We start from the raw sequence: 16,957 nt of genomic DNA, 5'->3' as shown, positions 1-16,957 counted from the left end.
CCAGCTCTATAGAGAGTCCATAGGAAGTAACAGCAAAAGTTAGTGGAAAATGACTGACTCCCCCCCCCCCCATAAATGTTTATATGCTACTGAATCACTTTTCTAGTGAGGGTGAGAGTGATGCCATCTATAAGCTGAGAGGAGGGAAAGGTACCTTTTCGAATGTGAAATAGCTTCTCAAAGTCATTTTCAACCTAAGAACTACCAAAGGAATTATTATTGTGTTTTTTTTCTGCTTTAGGGAGCCATCAGTGTTTTTGTGATGTAAGCAGACATTGTGCAAAACCCTGATTTTCTGCCAGGCCTATTTGCATGCCTGAAAACTGGCAGATTTTCTGCTAAATAAAAGGCAAAGAGGCTACCATGCTTAACTGACCTGAAACAAAAAGGGTCAAGAATTAATACAGGAACACAGACATTGAGCATCAAGAACTTTGTATATATTCTCTCCCTTACATCATTGACTATTAGAGGAGAAAAATGTGTATCTATGCGTATGATTCTTCTCCTCTATTTCTCTGGGTAGTTTGTTTATGTTACTCTGTATGGAAGGTAATGATTCATGAGCCAGATCTGAAACATCTTGACTTCTCTGTAATTGCTTCCTCACCTCATTAGATCCTCTGCATGCATGGCTTCTTTCAATTGTTGTATCAAAATTAGGTAAAATGCTCACAAACACATCCGTTTTATGTTCAAGGGCACTTACGCTATTTTTAATTACAATAAAAATTGGCGAGGCACCGGGGGACAAATTTTACCGGTGAGGGACATATCTTTGGAAGAGCCTCTTTTTTGTTTTGCTACACCCCAGTGGCTCAAGCATAATTTAGGTGGAGAAGAACAAGGGCCCTGTTGAAATGCAAGAATGCCCATGTTTACTGATGACTTACTAAACATCAAGACAGAGAAGTATGTAAATGCTTCAAGGGTATTGTCAGATAGGCCTATGCTGCTAGAGCAAAAACAGAATTCTGTTCATGGTTGGGGGAAGTCCGTGAATTCCTTCCTTTCAAAATTGGATGGTTCAGTGCAGTTAGGACGACAACACTCAGGGTTAGAGTTGCTACAGACATTTCTCCTGAAATGAATGTGGAATTGAATTTGGGAGTGAAATATCATGAAATATCAGAGGAATACTAAAGGAGTCCAAAATATATTGATAAACCCACCCCTTGTCTATCACCCAGGCTGACCTAAAGTGAAATCTTGAAAGTGCATTTGGATGTCATTTCCCAGGTAAAACGTTCAAGGAATTCTGATGGAAGCCAATGTTTTCTTTTGAGAAGAGTAACAACATTTCTGGGAGTGTTTCTATACATCCTGGCCAATAGCCCTTACCTTAAAGCAAAATGCATGAGGTGAAAGGTGCTCTAAGCACTGTTTCCTCAATCTCCCCTCTTCACCTTTTCCTTTCTCTTAGAACTAGTTGATACAATAGAAATAAATGGTAAACCTTTTTTCTGGATGGTGGCACTTCAGACTGCAGATAGGGGCTTCTGTTTTTACATAGTCATATGCAGTGCTTTTTTTCCAGGGGGTACGCATACCCCTAAACATTTTGTGAATCTCAGTTTGGCCTCATTGAGAGGCAGTATTTCAATATGAGTAGGAAAATTAGAGTGTTGTTGTTTAGTCGTTTAGTCGTGTCCGACTCTTCGTGACCCCATGGACCAGAGCACGCCAGGCACCCCTGTCTTCCACTGCCTCCCGCAGCTCAGTCAGACTCATGTTTGTCGCTTCAAGAACACTGTCCAACCATCTCGTCCTCTGTCGTCCCCTTCTCCTTGTGCCCTCCATCTTTCCCAACATCAGGGTCTTTTCCAGGGAGTCTTCACTTCGCATGAGGTAGCCAAAGTATTGGAGCCTCAGCTTCATGATCTGTCCTTCCAGTGAGCACCCAGGGCTAATTTCCTTAAGAATGGATGCGTTTGATCTTCTTGCAGTCCATGGGACTCTCAAGAGTCTCCTCCAGCACCATAATTCAAAAGCATCAATTCTTCGGCGATCAGCCTTCTTTATGGTCCAGCTCTCACTTCCATACATTACTACTGGGAAAACCATGGCTTTAACTATACGGACCTTTGTTGGCAAGGTGATGTCTCTGCTTTTTAAGATGCTGTCTAGGTTTGCCATCGCCTTTCTCCCAAGGAGCAGGCATCTTTTAATTTCGTGACTGCTGTCACCATCTGCAGTGATCATGGAGCCCAAGAAAGTAAAATCTCTCACTGCCTCCATTTCTTCCCCTTCTATTTGCCAGGAGGTGATGGGCCCAGTGGCCATGATCTTCGTTTTTTTTTATGTTGAGCTTAGAGTACCCCTAAACAATTTTTTAGAAAAAAGCTTCCGGAAGCGCCCCTTACCACGCAACGAGCGCGGAAGGCAGACGGAGCGATGGCAGCTGAAGGGGGTGTTGAGCTTGAGTTAGAAGCAGAGCCCAATGGCTCGGCAGGCAGCGGAGAGAGACAAGCCGAGAAGCCACGGAACCACGACAGCGGAGCGGCCGACCTTGAGCACATCACCGACTATGCGGAGGAGAAAGAGATCCAGAGCTCCAACTTGGAAACGACGGTGTCAGTGATTGGAGACCGAAGATCCAGAGAGCAGAAAGCAAAGCAGGAGCGGGAAAAAGAAGTGGCCAAAGTCACAATCAAGAAAGAAGATTTGGAGTTGATTATGAATGAGATGGAAATATCCAGGGCAGCAGCAGAACGCAGCTTGCGAGAACACATGGGGAACCTGGTGGAAGCACTGATTACCCTCACCAACTGAGGGCCAGCTGCTAGGTGGACTTTTGGGGAGCAAGGGAAGGAGATAGCCTCTCTTTGGCCTCTTCTGCATAGGTTCTTTGCATATATTTTAAAGCTGCTGGAATAAATATTCCAATTTTGTTTTTTTGAAGAAAAAAAAAAGCACTGGTCATATGAAAGAAACACTTGCTGTTTCTTGGGCAGGGTATTAGCCTGACTCCTCCCTGTAAAGGGAGGTTGAAGCAACTTTAGATCAGTCCGCCTTCACTACCAAAAATATTAGTTTAAGGAAAAAAGAGTTTCTGGCAGAAGCAAAGTCCAATAGCATGTGTTCTTTGAATGCTTCTCCCTCTTCATGCTCCAGTTTTGTATGGTTAAGGCTGAAATCCTATAGATGTTTTCCTTTGGAGCCCAGTGGGGCTTGCTTCTGATTTCACTGCACAGTGCTTCGCAGAAATACAATGCAGTATGTGGCTATGGTGACCAATAGGCATTAATTGCAAGTTTTCCAACTCCACGTTAAATAATAACGAATTGAAAAATATATATGCAGAGATATTGGAATTTCTATTGTAATTGGAATAAGTTATTTTGATGTCCTGCTTTGACGTCCTTTGCCATATTGATACTGTGAAGGACTAGGAGTAGTAATCCTGGAATCATTATTCTGGGAGAAAAAGACAGAAAGACTGTTACTGAGGGAGGGAGCTCTCTTCCTACTTATGCCAAGCAATGGTGGAGTCTCAGGTCAACTGTATGCAAAGGTGCATCCTTCTGAGTTTGCTTGCTGCGTAGGAAGTTTGCAGAGAGGAGGAATGGAGATGTCTTATTTAAATTAAAATAACATAGAAAGAAAGAAAGAAAGAAAGAAAGAAAGAAAGAAAGAAAGAAAGAAAACAACATTCAGGCTTTCATCTTTTAAAAGAATCAAACTCAACACTGAATCTGTTCTGATAGATCAGCAATTAACTTGCTGGAATTCATGGAGCTGTTATCTTTTTCTAGTCAAATGTGTAACAGAAGAGAGAGGGTGGGTGGGGTGGGGTTGTTGATGTTTTAGAAGGTTGCTCTTTACACCTTTGAGTAATTTCTGCTATCTTTGCTGTTTGTAAGAAGAAAACCCTGAGGGCTTCATTGTACTATCCTAATGAACTGTTGCAATTGCCCCACCATCAGCTCATATGTGTGTTTGTCCAGAGAGCAGAATTAGTGCACAATGTAGCAAAAATACCTGGGTTTTATTGCAGGTGGGGAAGGGACATGATAAAATAACAATAACAATAACAATTTTATTATTTATACCCCGCCCATCTGGCTGGGTTTCCCCAGCCACTCTGGGTGGCTTACAGCATATATAAAAACATAATCAAACATCAGATTTTAAAAACTTCCCAATACAGGGCTGCTTTCAGATATCTTCTAAAAGTTGTGTAGCTCTTTATCTCCTTGACATCTGAAAGGAGGGCGTTCCACAGGGAGGGAACCACTACCGAGAAGGCCATCTGCCTGGTTCCCTGAAACGTCACTTCTTGCAGTGAGGGAATCAGCAGAAGACCTTCTGAGGAAAAGACCTTCTGAGGTAAAGCACAAAGGTGGTGCTTATGCATGGAAAGATTGGAATGGCACTCATCAGCACCCTATTTTCCTCTATTGAAATTCATATGAACAGTTCCTGGGAATGGCAGGCCTGCACACACTATCCTGCGCTTATCCATCTCTCCCTCACACCTGCATACAGATTACCTAAGGAAGGAACAGAGGAGAACATTAGGATTCTGTTCCTGATTCATTGGAAAAATGCATTGGGATTCTTTTGGGAAGGGGAGGTTATCTGGATTTCATTGAATCGTGTTCGTATTTCTCTGCATGTAGGCATTCATGTCATCCCAGTATGGGTACAGGGCCCTGTGTACAGGTATACATACTTTTTCACTTTTATACCCCATTGCTCCTTTTAAGGAGCACAATGTGGCAAAACATGAGAGCCACCCCATGTTATCACCTCTCAACAACTCAATGAGGTAGTTGGAGCCAGATGTGTGTGTGACTCATCAAAAGCTTTATGGCTAAGTACGTATTTAGTCTCAGGCATCCCTGGTTCAAGTCCAGTTATTCTAACCACAATTCTGTGTGTCTTAGTCCTTCTCCAGTTCAGTGTTTAGAGAGGCTTCTATTATTGAGAGTTCTGTGGATTGATGAGGTCTGCTAGGAGAAGCTGGCATCTTTCAAGGGGAATAAAAGATCATAAACATTACTTCTCGAATTATAGCTTGATGGATGCTCTGTTACACGCTGAACATTCAGGAAGCTTATATGAAAAGAGGGAGTTTAAGAGCTGGGGAATTTGACTGCGAAGCGTAGGAAGCTAACGTTAAAACTTTGTCGCATTATGGTTGTTAAGGAAAAAGACATACTGTGAATTTTGAAGGTGAGTTCTCTGTGGCTCCTGGTTGGAACAAAAGTAGCAGTATGGAATTGGGAGGAAAAGGCTGACTTAAATGATGATGGACAAAATACAGGATAAAATAAGGATGGACAAATTTGATGCTTTCACTTCCTAATTTTTCCAATTTGTTTGCCTGCTCTTTTGGGGGAGGAAACCCCCCTCCAGATCAAGTTGAATCCTACCTATCCAGTCTAGGGAACCATCCACTAAGGATGCCTCAGTCTTATCTGGATTGAGCTTCATTTGATTAGCTCTCAACCAGTCCAAATGAGCAGACAATTCTAATTTTATTTATTTTGTTTTCTTTAAACATTTTACGTGCCACTTAACTACAATAGTTTCTAAGCTGTTTACAAAAATAATGCGTTAAAGCACCTCCAGAATAGATTTCTCAGAATATAAATAACAATGGCATACTTACATGCACACACAATTGATTTGAGGGACAAAGGCGGTTGTATTTTTGAGGGGAGAAGGAAGCGGGATCCATATGGCTTATCTATTTCTTTGAAGAATGAATTCCCACACAATTATTTTAGCTCATGTAAATGTTCTCTCAAAAAACTCCCACAAATAACAGTGATATGGGAATCATTTATACTAGGCTATTTCAAAACCATGGGTAGATAAACAACAGGAGCAGCAGCAGCAGCAGCAGTAACAACAAAAATCTGTTAGTGCCTGCTTATTCAACAAGACAGTAACCTCATGTGCCTTTGGCCATATTCTGGGGTCCAGGTTCCTGTGAAGTGACTTAGCTGCACAAATGGGTGTGAGCACAGGCTCCTTTCATTCCGTGCACACACGGAGACCTACATTGGAGATTTGGAGTGCAATGCATATGGGCACAAGTCTGTTGGGTGCCTGGTATGTTAAAAAGAAAGACAACCCAGATTTTAATTTACATGGAAAATAAGGGGGACTAGCCCACTTCTGTAATGATTTCACACTTGATATATTGCTGAAGTGCTTTTTCTATGCTAAAACCAGGCTTGAAACTAGACTAGAATGGATCTAGATAATCATAATTTTCCTGAGGGAGAGAGCTCCTGTCTCCATGTAGTTTGCATGTGTGTGTGTGTGTGTGTGTGTGTGTGTGTGTAGAGGAGTGTATTCTCCCTTCCCCGATTCTTCATCTATGAAGCAACCATCCTAGTTAAGGTAAACTGGTCCTGAATTGTGGGATGCAATTCTATCTTCCATACAGTTTTGCACTACAACTTCCTTCATCTGTGACCATTGGCCATGCAGGCTGGGACTGGTAAGAATCATTGTCCAAAAATATCTTTCAGGGGAAGAATGTTTTAGAGTATATGCAGCTACCGAATATGACATTGTGGCTGCTTGACAGCTTATTTGCTTCACCACAGATAGAGTTAGTTTTAAATCTGTCCCCCCTTTGCCTTGCTCCAGCTGTCTCTTGGGCTATTATTTGTTGTTCTTGAAGGTGCTGCTTTATTTATTTATTTGCTTGGCAGCAACTGCTGTTGGGAGGAAAAGAACTTTTTTTAAGCTTCTGAGAACCCTTCAGCATTGTCTTGTCTCCTTATTTTAAATTCCTCACTTTGATTCCCTTCACTTGTTGGGATTTCACCAAGGGAGGAATGCAGTGTTGGGTTTCACTAACTCCTGGATATATGTTGGCATCTGTAATCCCTCCCTGTGTTTATTCACCTGAGATTCCAGTACTGAATTCAGGAGTTCATCCCCACCCCTCCTCCTTGGAGGCCAAGCATGAGTTAATCTTCACGTTAGTTTGGTTCCATTCCTCTGCACAGTACAGAATGGATTTTGCCCTTGTGTGAGTAGAATACCATTAACGGGAGAGGCTATAGGGAAGCCAAACTGCATAGTTCTTGGCCTATTTCATCCCTTAGACCCAGGTGATGTAGTTTTTAAGCAGTGTAAACATCTGGGGTTTTTTTTTTATGCCATCTGGATTGTTTATTGAGAGAGTGATGAGAAAGTCCTGAAAGCAGGCAAAAATGGCCATGTGAAAATTAATTGACACAGGGCTTCCTTTCATGGTTCACAGCTTCTGTCCCACAGGTAACACTTTTTCTTTTCAAAACATACATACACACATATTTGCATGTCATCTTTCCAGCATTCAAACCAAGTTCAAGGCAGCTTACAACATGAACAAATACATAATTACAACAGAACAAAGGCAATAATTAAGAAATTAATAAAATATCAGTCAGTCAGTCAGTCAGTTTTATTGCACATAGCCAAAGGCTGCCGCAATGTACACAGAATCATTCAACAATTAAAAGAAAGTATACTGGATTGATACAAAAAACATTTATATTATCGAAACATTGCATACTCTAAACAGAGCTATAAAAGTACCCCAATATACAGATCAAGACATTAAACAATAAAATTCATAAGCTAAAATCATCACATGGCCACTAATATATCAAAAAACAATGTCAATTAATACAGTGTGCAATTTATACTCGGAGTTTGGTGACAAAGATAGAGCATAGCCTGATGTAGATAGAGAGGGTCAGATAAATTCATCTCCTTTACAGTTGATGGCTACCTTGGCTATATAATTTGCTCTCATTTTCCTAGCAGCAGTTGCAAAGAGTGCTACACGCCAGGGCACATACTTATCCGTGTCTGCGAGGAGATATAAAATCTTGTCAGAGGGATTCTGGCCAGGGAACCTTATAAAATATCAAAGAATCACAACCAAATTGAACTAAAATAATGCAAAAAATAATACCAATAACATCATCAACCCCCACCCCAAGAAAACCCCCTAAACAATACCCCAGCCCAAGAGTCTGTTCAGCATCCTCAGCCTTTGTAGCTGGAAGTCAATGAGGGCCAGCAAGGTAGGGAACACGTCTTCCAGGACTCACAACCAAGGACTCAAAAGCCTCAGTGTAACAAGACATTAGTAAAGTAGCAGCAATGGGTTGGAAATGCAGTGATGTCTGCATGATGGCAGCACTGTGATCATTGGGATGTGGTCAAACTGCTGCGTACACTTGCGGGGCTGCTACCACCAACCAGGAGCTCTCCCAAACATATCTGCCTCATCTGGTTCCACCCCTGTTCTGGCGAGTGGCAGTGTCACTGCCAAGAGGGTGTAGTTGGTGCTCATTCCCATCAAGTGTTTGTAAATACAATGCATACCACCTGGTGAGACAAGTGGTCACTCACCTGTCCTCCTAAGCTACCTGCTTTTGCGGTGAGAATCTCCAGGTAGCGTTGGATTTGGATTATGAAGAGCGAGGTTCAGATCTCTGTGCAACTATGAATCTCAGTGGAGTCTTCAACCCCACACCACTGTTGTGATGGTAAAATATAGAGTTGCCTCTGAATTTCCCCTAAAGCAAACTTTAGATGTGAATGAGAAAAGGGCCCATGAGATTATGAAGGTAGAGAGAAAAGTTGTGAGATATTGCTACTGAAGTTGAGTTAAAAATCACCAAGGAGTTTCTTCTCAAAATACGGGGTGGGGGGATGCCATGAGGTTTCTCTTGTGGTTGAAAGCATGCAGGCTATTTTGAGGGAGTAAAAAAAAAAATCTGCACAAAAGTTAATCTTAAATTTTGTTTTTAACTAAGTATTTATTACAGTTTTGCACCTGTGGTGAAACTTTGTTGCTTTGTTATTAGGCCACATTATTTTAAAGATGTAGCTTCAATTATAATAAATATATTCTTTTCATAATTTATAACTGACTGTAATTATTTCAAGTTACTTCTTCAAGTGCTTTGCCAGCAGAAAAATTATGTCAAACTTGCTAGTTTAACACATCTGTGGAGATGAGACTGCACTCAACTAAGCAATAGTCAAAGCAGACCCACTGAAGTCGACTATCCTTTTACTCAGAGTAGACCCATTGTAATCAATGTCCATTACTAACTTAGGTTTTGTTTTTTAAAAAGATCTGTGTGAAAGTTGGTTGAGTGCAACTCAGTGGTCTTAAGTTAGTCATAGCTGTTGAATTCAGTGTTATCTACCCTAAGCATGAATTTAGCTTATGGTGACTGGATATACAAGTCTGGTCTGGTCTTGAAATAAAGCTATAATTCAAGCACTGAAGGGGATAACTGCATATGCATTGCTCTGAGCTGCATGGGAAAAGGGACTGATAAAGTATGATTAAATAAATAAGGAGAGTGTGCTTGCATATGTTCCTTGCTGGGGTGAGGAGAGACAAACAATCCCTCCCTCTACTCAGACATTCTTCTTTTGAGTTGAGTTGAGAGCAGGGAATGTGAGTTAACAAATTACTCATCCTCCTCTAATCAGACCCAGAACTGGAAGCACTGATTATCTCATGTGTGTGTGTATGTCCTGGGATAAAATGATGGTGCAAGCATTGTCCAGTTTTCTAATTTAATTTTGCTAAACAATTGAATGGAATTATCACCTGCCTCTGCTCCCACCTTGAGTGTGAGGCATCTGGTATTAGGGCTGAGCTCCTGTCCTCACTTTTGATAATACCATCTCCCAATTTGTCTGCCTCCCCTGGACAATGTCATCTTCACTGAACTTTATTAACCAGCGCTAGAAACTAAACTTTCTGGGAACTGAGCTTGCTCAGCAAACTTTGTGACCCATCAATCTGAATGCAGATTATGAGTCACATATTGTGTGATGCTTGACAACTCCCCCCCCTCTCTTTGCAGTTCAAGCAGACACAAAAATAGGTTTATAAAGCCCTGGTGTACTGACTTGAGCATCAACCAGAACCCAGTTGTGCACAGGACATGAAGCTGATAAGAACTTCTTCTAAGAGAAGATCTTCTTTGGCAATCACTCGTAGCCAAGTAAGATTGTCTTCCATGAACACGGTCTTAACAGTGAGTCCACAAGTGACTGTGGAGGACAATTCTGGATCCACACACCCTTCCACAGTGGGGACATAGGTTTCTGGGTGGGAGTTGATCACGGTGAGGGTTTGCCAAGCATGCCTTCCTCTTAACATGTTTCTCCCTTTCATCCTGAGTTTGAGCATCTTCAAAGTCCATGACACCTTTGGTAAAGGCTGTTCTCCAATTGGAGCACTCACAGGCCAGTGTTTTCCAGCTGTCAGTGTTGATACTACATTTTTTTTAGATTTGCCTTGAGAGAGTCTTTAAACCTCTTTTGGTAAGAGTAATTTAACTGCAATTGTCATCACAGATTGGGACCACAGCATTAATGTCCATCAAAGGACAGCTGCAGGCTGCCCTTTGGTGACACCCTGCGCCAGCAGGCTAGCAGGGGCCCCAGCTTTCCATTGTCTGCCACAGATATGGGATACGGTGGGCCTGTGCCCAAATCTAGCCGTGGATACATTGCATCCAGTTGATAACCAAGGGTCTCTCTTCTGTCAGTCATACTCAGGAGGAGGCAAGCACTGATGTGAACTTTGATTCATGGCCCTTCAGAGCTCCAGGAAGAGGTGGGCAGCAGAGTCCATTGTAAATCTGCAGTCTTCAATTCCGTTTGATTCTCCTTATTTAGTCTTGCTGATTCAGCACTAGGTATCACTGGACAGCTCCCTTCATCCAGAACCTGGTGGACAGCTCCCTCATTGGCCCAGACCTCTGGCTCAACCCTGCCTCTGGCAGTCTCCCATCTTTTCAATTTGTGCAATGTTGATGGTTCATGGACTGCATTACACTTTGTGGACGATAATTTGTATGGGCTTGATGCAGAACTTGTTTCTTCATTTTTCTTTAGCACTGGGAACATAGAGTAGAAAAAAAATCCAATTTCTTAAAAGCTTATGTCTTTACCTTCTGGAAGAAATAACAATAAAGACTCCCCGTCTCCATGCTTTTGTTCATAAATGAAAATGAATTGCTTGATTTCCCGATGTGATAATGCTGGACAACTACAATGCAAGTTGAAGTACATCTCAAAACACCTTTCTTCATTTGCATAATGCATTTCAGTTGCCTAATTCCAGCTTCAAGCTAGCCTCCACATTGCCAGGGTGAATGACTCAGATGATACTGCAATCAGGTTCTGCAAGCTTCTGACTTGATGACAAGAACAGTGTTTAAGACAGACAGATGCAGATTTGTAGAAACCAAGTCAAAAGGGTCCTGAGGCAGAACTCTCAACTTCAAAACAAGAAAAAGTCTACGTAACGGCAGCAGTGCTGCTGTCTCAGAAGGGTTTCTCACTTCAGTGAAGCTCGAAATTAGTGAGTAGTAGTGCTGGGTAATGGTGGTGACAGAGCTCCTTGCGCCTCTTAAAATCTTCTTTGAGTCCCAAGCTTTACCAAGATAAATATGCACCTCTGTCAAAAACTTATGTTAAGATCCTGGATAAATTTACCCCAGGTAAATTTATTTCAGAAGCCACTTTAAAACAGTTTATATGTATCCAAAACAGTTCAAAAACATTTAGGGAGCAGGACTTCTTGAAACCAACAGAATGCAATTGGCAACCTAGAAGAGCCTGGTCTCACTTCTGCCTGGAATCAACACTGTTACTGAATGAGAGGGTAAATGTACTCTGGACATGCTCAGATGAATCAGATTCTCTAGCTATACTATAAGCGTAGGAGAGAAATGCATCAGCTGGTACAGGATAATGGGGAAAAAATGGCCCACTGGCCAGGGCTTGTTGCCTGTGAGATACTTAACATCCCTGACGGATTTGCACATCTAGTTATGTAGCAAAGACATTCATAAAGCTCTTTCTGGACTCCCCTAACTGTTTTGGTAGGTTTAAAAGTTGTTAATCCCTGACTGGTATATCTAGGTTAACACAGGAACAGCTTAAAGCTAATGTTGTTTCCAATATTCCAACTGTAGTGATATTTTAAGCAAATATTGCCAAAGCTACAAAAGCGAAAGCCTCTGAAGAATTTTTGGAGAAACAAACAGCTTTTCATAAGTGGAGTTAGAGAAGGCTTATCACATCCCAAGGGTGGGTGCTTGATTTTTCCTAAAGCTAAAGTTGAAGCAAATTTCTTCAGCTGTAATTTTGTCTTTTATATTTTGTACTCTGTTGCCCACTCAATATCTGCATTTAAAGCTGCTTTAATTTCCTGTTTGTAATCTGTTAGCAACTGATCAAGCCCTAGTATCTATTATGATGCATTGATTGGTTATTCCTGCATACTATATATGATCATGCTGAGACAAGCTCTTCTAAGAAAAAGAAACTTCCCTCTTCCCTGATTCTCTGTTTTGTTACATTTTCTCCTAATCCCTGCTAAATTTTTACCTCAGTCAGATTCAACCGTCTATGTAGCTAATTCATCATCTGCATTTGCCAGGTCATTTGCTGTTCAGATTGTGTTCCAGTTATCAATGGAAACTTTTGATTCCCTAAAAATATGGACTAGATGTGAGCTTAAGCTGACTGGACAAACAGCATTACTGTGTGGTGAGCCCAAAACAGGCTCCTGTAATAAGTCCTATGGAATTTTGAGTGGAACTAAAATAACAAATTTTCTATGGAGGTTACACATATGCCTAACAAGAATCCAGCTCTTGCCTCTTAGTACAGTGGTACTAAGGGGTTACATACGCTTCAGGTTGCATATGCTTCAGGTTACAGACTCCACTAACCCTGAAATAGTGCGTCAGGTTAAGAATTTTGCTTCAGCATGAGAACAGAAATCGTGCTCCGGAGGCAGGGCGGCATCAGGAGGCCCCATTAGCTAAAGTGGTGCTTCAGGTTAAGAACAGTTTCAGGTTAAGAACGGACCTCCGGAACGAATTAAGTTCTTAATCCAAGGTACCACTGTAGTCCATTTTTGCATTACTTTCTATGGGAAAGCACGTCTTGGTTTTGGAATGCTTTCGTTTTGGAACAGACTTTCGGAACGGATTAAGTCTGAGAACCAAGGTACCACTGTATGTGCAAATGGTAAACACAGCATGGGGATCCCTAGGATTAAAATCAACTTGCTTAGATAGAGCTCCAGTCTCAAATGATGTATTAGGTCGAACAAAGTAACAAGCCACCATTAGCTAAAGTGGTGCTTCAGGTTAAGAACAGTTTCAGGTTAAGAACGGACCTCCGGAACAAATTAAGTACTTAACCTGAGGTACCACTGTATTAGCATTGTGATAGATAATGGCCTCGATCTTGACATTACTTACTCTTGACCAGCACTATTGATAGTAATAGAACTATTGGGGATTCAGGCTTTCAAGCAGTCATTCACCTGATTCCCAAGAAGAGTAAGACCAGAGGTGGAATTGTTTTGAAACTGGATGAGAACCAGTGCCTTTGATTTATGTCTAATAAGGAACTGAAGCAAGTGTGCTGAGACAATAGTAGGTTTTTTGCCTCTCTGTGCTTGAACTGTCATTAAAACCCTCTATACTTAAAAAAAAGAATAATGTGGGAGAACTTTCAACAGCAAAAGTTAATAGGACACCATTCAATGGAACATAATTGGCTTTTAAATATCCCCAAGCCTGGTCACCAGTGACATTTAAGAATTGTCTTCAGCTCCCCATACAGGGGTGCTTTTGTTAATTGGCAGAGAGTTGGTGCTTTACCTAAAAAAAACACACACACACACACACACACACACATATATATCTATGGATGAGTAAGAGGGTTAGTAAAAACTGAGATAGACTAGGTGAATTTTTTTCACACTTGTGGCTCCAAATGAAGAAAATGTCTTGAGAAATGTAAGCCCTGATCTCATCTTCGTTCCATTGTCCTCATCTGGGTTCCATGTTTATTATCTTATGTGAGTCACTGAGGTCATACAAGTTCAGGTGAGGGGCTCTGTGTCAGCTGTTTATAGCTTGGATTTGGTTGCTATGTGCCCACTGTGCTGCCACAGCAGAGGAAACAATTTTAGCTGAAGTTCTTCAAGCAAGCTAAACCAGGTCAAGATTGTCAAAGCAAATTAAATGAGTTGGAAGTTAGCTGTCAACATGTGCAAATTTGAAGTTGACTATTCAGGGAGAGGAACTTTCCTCGACCATTTGTAACTTCGGGAAAAATTATGAGTTTCAACTCAGGGATGACCTTGTTATGCAACTGCATTATGTAACTTGAGCTCACTAATTGGTTGGGATGGGAGGGGGGAGAAATACAGAGCAACCAATGAGGCAAAGGTAGATAATCAACAAGCACTCTGTTACATTTGCATGCTTTGTTTCTTAGAAAAATGCTTTTAAAAAGCACAAAGCGATGTGTAAAAAGCATTTTTGTTGTCCAGTGTTCCATTCAAAGGCCTTGGCCCCTGCTGTAGTTTAGCTGCTTTTGTGTAGACAATCAGCACAGCTCCCCACTATTGAAGGTTGCTGCCCTCACACATCTACTGCGCTCACTGCTGGTGTAGTGACTCCTCTATAAACCATTTTAAACAGCTAGCTTCGAGAACACTATCCAACCATCTCGTCCTCTGTCGTCCCCTTCTCCTTGTGCCCTCCATCTTTCCCAACATCAGCGTCTTTTCCAGGGAGTCTTCTCTTCTCATGAGGTGGCCAAAGTATTGGAGCCTCAGCTTCACAATCTGTCCTTCCAGTGAGGAAATCAGCCCTGAGTGCTCACTGGAAGGGCAGATTGTGAAGCTGAGGCTCCAATACTTTGTCCACCTCATGAGAAGAGAAGACTCCCTGGTAAAGACCCTGATGTTGGGAAAGATGGAGGGCACAAGGAGAAGGGGACGACAGAGATGGTTGGATAGTGTTCTCAAAGCTACCAGCATGAGTTTGACCAAACTGTGGGAGGCAGTGGAAGACAGAAGTGCCTGGCGTGCTCTGGTCCATGGGGTCATGAAGAGTCGGACACGACTAAACAACTAAACAACAACAAAGCAGAGTTTCTTCCTGGCAGCAGACAAGAGACTATGAGACTTGTGCAAAATGCTCAGTCAAGAGTTACTTTATTTCTTGGCTGGTTCACAAGCACTTTAGTTGTGACTATATACAAAACTATTTGCATACATCTTTCCACAATGGTATAAACTCACAATGTATGGGTACTCTTTCCTCATGCAGGCAAGTGCAACTTGCATCTTCCCCTTTTTTTATTTTCATCCGCAGCTGTAACCAATTAGCCTGGAATATCACTCCTAATTATTAAAGAAAACGTCTTTTCTGTTTCTTTGAAGAATGACTTCCTAACACCCACTTCCAGCCATAGATTACCAGTTTGTGAACACTTCGTAGAAAATTACTGCTGCATGAGTTGAGAACCCTTTAAATGGGATACCAGAGCAAGCAGAAGACTACTTCAGTGCTTTTTCTCATAAACAATGATGTGATTTCCAATGCAAATTGAGTAGAACCTACTGAATTCCTGCACAAGGTGAATTGTATACTTCCCACCGCAATCCTTTATCAATTGTAGAAACAATCAGTCATCAGTGAGCGATTATCAAAGCTAGCCAAGTAAGCCAAGAACCTGCTAGAACCAATGGATCTGATTCTTTTAGCCAGCTCCTTGACAAATATGTTGCATCTCCTGTGGCTGTGGTGGTAACAGTACCCCGCTTTGTAGATCAGAAGCAAGGAGAGCCCCATAGATCAAGCACTGACTCCCAGCAACCACACAGAAAGCAGGGCAGCAAAGACAACAGTGGTACCCCAGGTTACAAACACCTCAAGTTACAAACACTTCGGGTTACAGATTCCGCTAACCCAGAAATAGTACCTTGGGTTAAGAACATTACCTCAGGATGAGAACAGAAATTGTGTGGCGGCGGCAGCGGGAAGCCCCAGTAGCTAAAGTGGTACCTCAGGTTAAGACTGGTTTCAGGTTAAGAACGGACCTCCGGAATGAATTAAGTTTGTAACCTCAGGTACCATTGTACAGTAAAAACAAGCAACTTTTACTAAGACCAACCAAGACTTACAAACTACTATGTAAGCTTTTGAGTTCGCCAGTACTGTTATTCAAACTTTATATTAAGCACATCAAAGTAAGCTTGTGTGAGAGAGAGAAAATCTGCTGTTGGGTGTAGTAGAAGCCCCCATCTGCAGTCTGCAACAGACTTAAGACTAAATAGAAGGTGAGTTTTGCAGATTTAATTCAGTGCTTCAAGGAATGCTGGCTGGGACTGGTTATTTCCCTTTGCAAACACAGAAGCCAGCAGTTATTTTGATCTGTTTCTGGCGCAAATCTAAACTCACAGATCCCTTGTGAGGGAGAAATCAGATGTAAAGAGAAATCTTGCAGTAGCCCTTCTATTAGCATAGTGGGAGATTCATTTTATATGATTCAGTAGCTATAGAATTTGATGAATCAGCAAGTATAGTAGAAGCCCAGTTGGGTAGTTTTATCTAGGGGTTGGTTTGTCTACAAACAAAAGGTTTGTAGATGATAGTCTGTAACCGAGTCTACAAATTATTTTGTTTGTCATACAGTCTCTTCAACGTGGGTTCCTTTTTATCTCCCCTCCCTGCCTTTCCTCTCTCTTGTTATTATTTAACATGTAGCCTGCTGAAGAGTTCTGCTGTGCTCAAAAGCTTGCATGCTCTTTTAGACTCAGCTATACTGCTGCAAATAAAACGTTTTAAGTGTGTTTTAAGTGAAATATGCAATGTGACACTAGATGGCGATGGTGAGCCTTATGGAAAATTTGATGTTTTGAAAAAAGCTTTAAACGAAAGCATTTTCAGAGAGGTTTTTATATGTGTCTAGATTCCACTTTAGTTGCTGTTGTTCAGCAGAGCAGTAATAGTAGTAGGGAAAAATGTTATTTCTTGTTTCTTGTGTTTATTTCTTGTATTTCTTGCTGATTTGAAGGAGCAGTTTACAGATTATTATTTTTTAAAAAATAAAGCCATTTTAACACTTGTTAAATAAATACATA

At 41.5% G+C, this 16,957-nt stretch overlaps 2 protein-coding genes across 7 annotated transcripts in view; both read left to right on the top strand.

The window, feature by feature from the left end:
• CDH18 (cadherin 18) overlaps positions 1–16,957 on the top strand; it is a 614,393-nt gene that overhangs the window by 434,625 nt on the left and 162,811 nt on the right. The window lies entirely within an intron of this gene.
• LOC310767171 (huntingtin-interacting protein K-like) lies at positions 2,371–2,893 on the top strand. The gene has a single exon (XM_083624132.1). It carries the CDS (start codon positions 2,395–2,397, stop codon positions 2,770–2,772), a length of 378 nt encoding a protein of 125 aa, XP_083480258.1. The 5' UTR covers positions 2,371–2,394; the 3' UTR covers positions 2,773–2,893.

The sequence above is a fragment of the Podarcis filfolensis genome (assembly GCF_964270895.1).
Source record: "Podarcis filfolensis genome assembly, chromosome: 7".
In the NCBI taxonomy this organism is placed as follows: domain Eukaryota; kingdom Metazoa; phylum Chordata; class Lepidosauria; order Squamata; family Lacertidae; genus Podarcis; species Podarcis filfolensis.
The sequence above is the reverse complement of the archived record's forward strand: the minus strand, read 5'-3'. Positions and strand labels throughout refer to the sequence as shown.

Bases quoted from the DNA above. Each gene is read 5' to 3' on its own strand.
- LOC310767171 (XM_083624132.1), top strand. From the start codon at position 2,395: ATGGCAGCTGAAGGGGGTGTTGAGCTTGAGTTAGAAGCAGAGCCCAAT.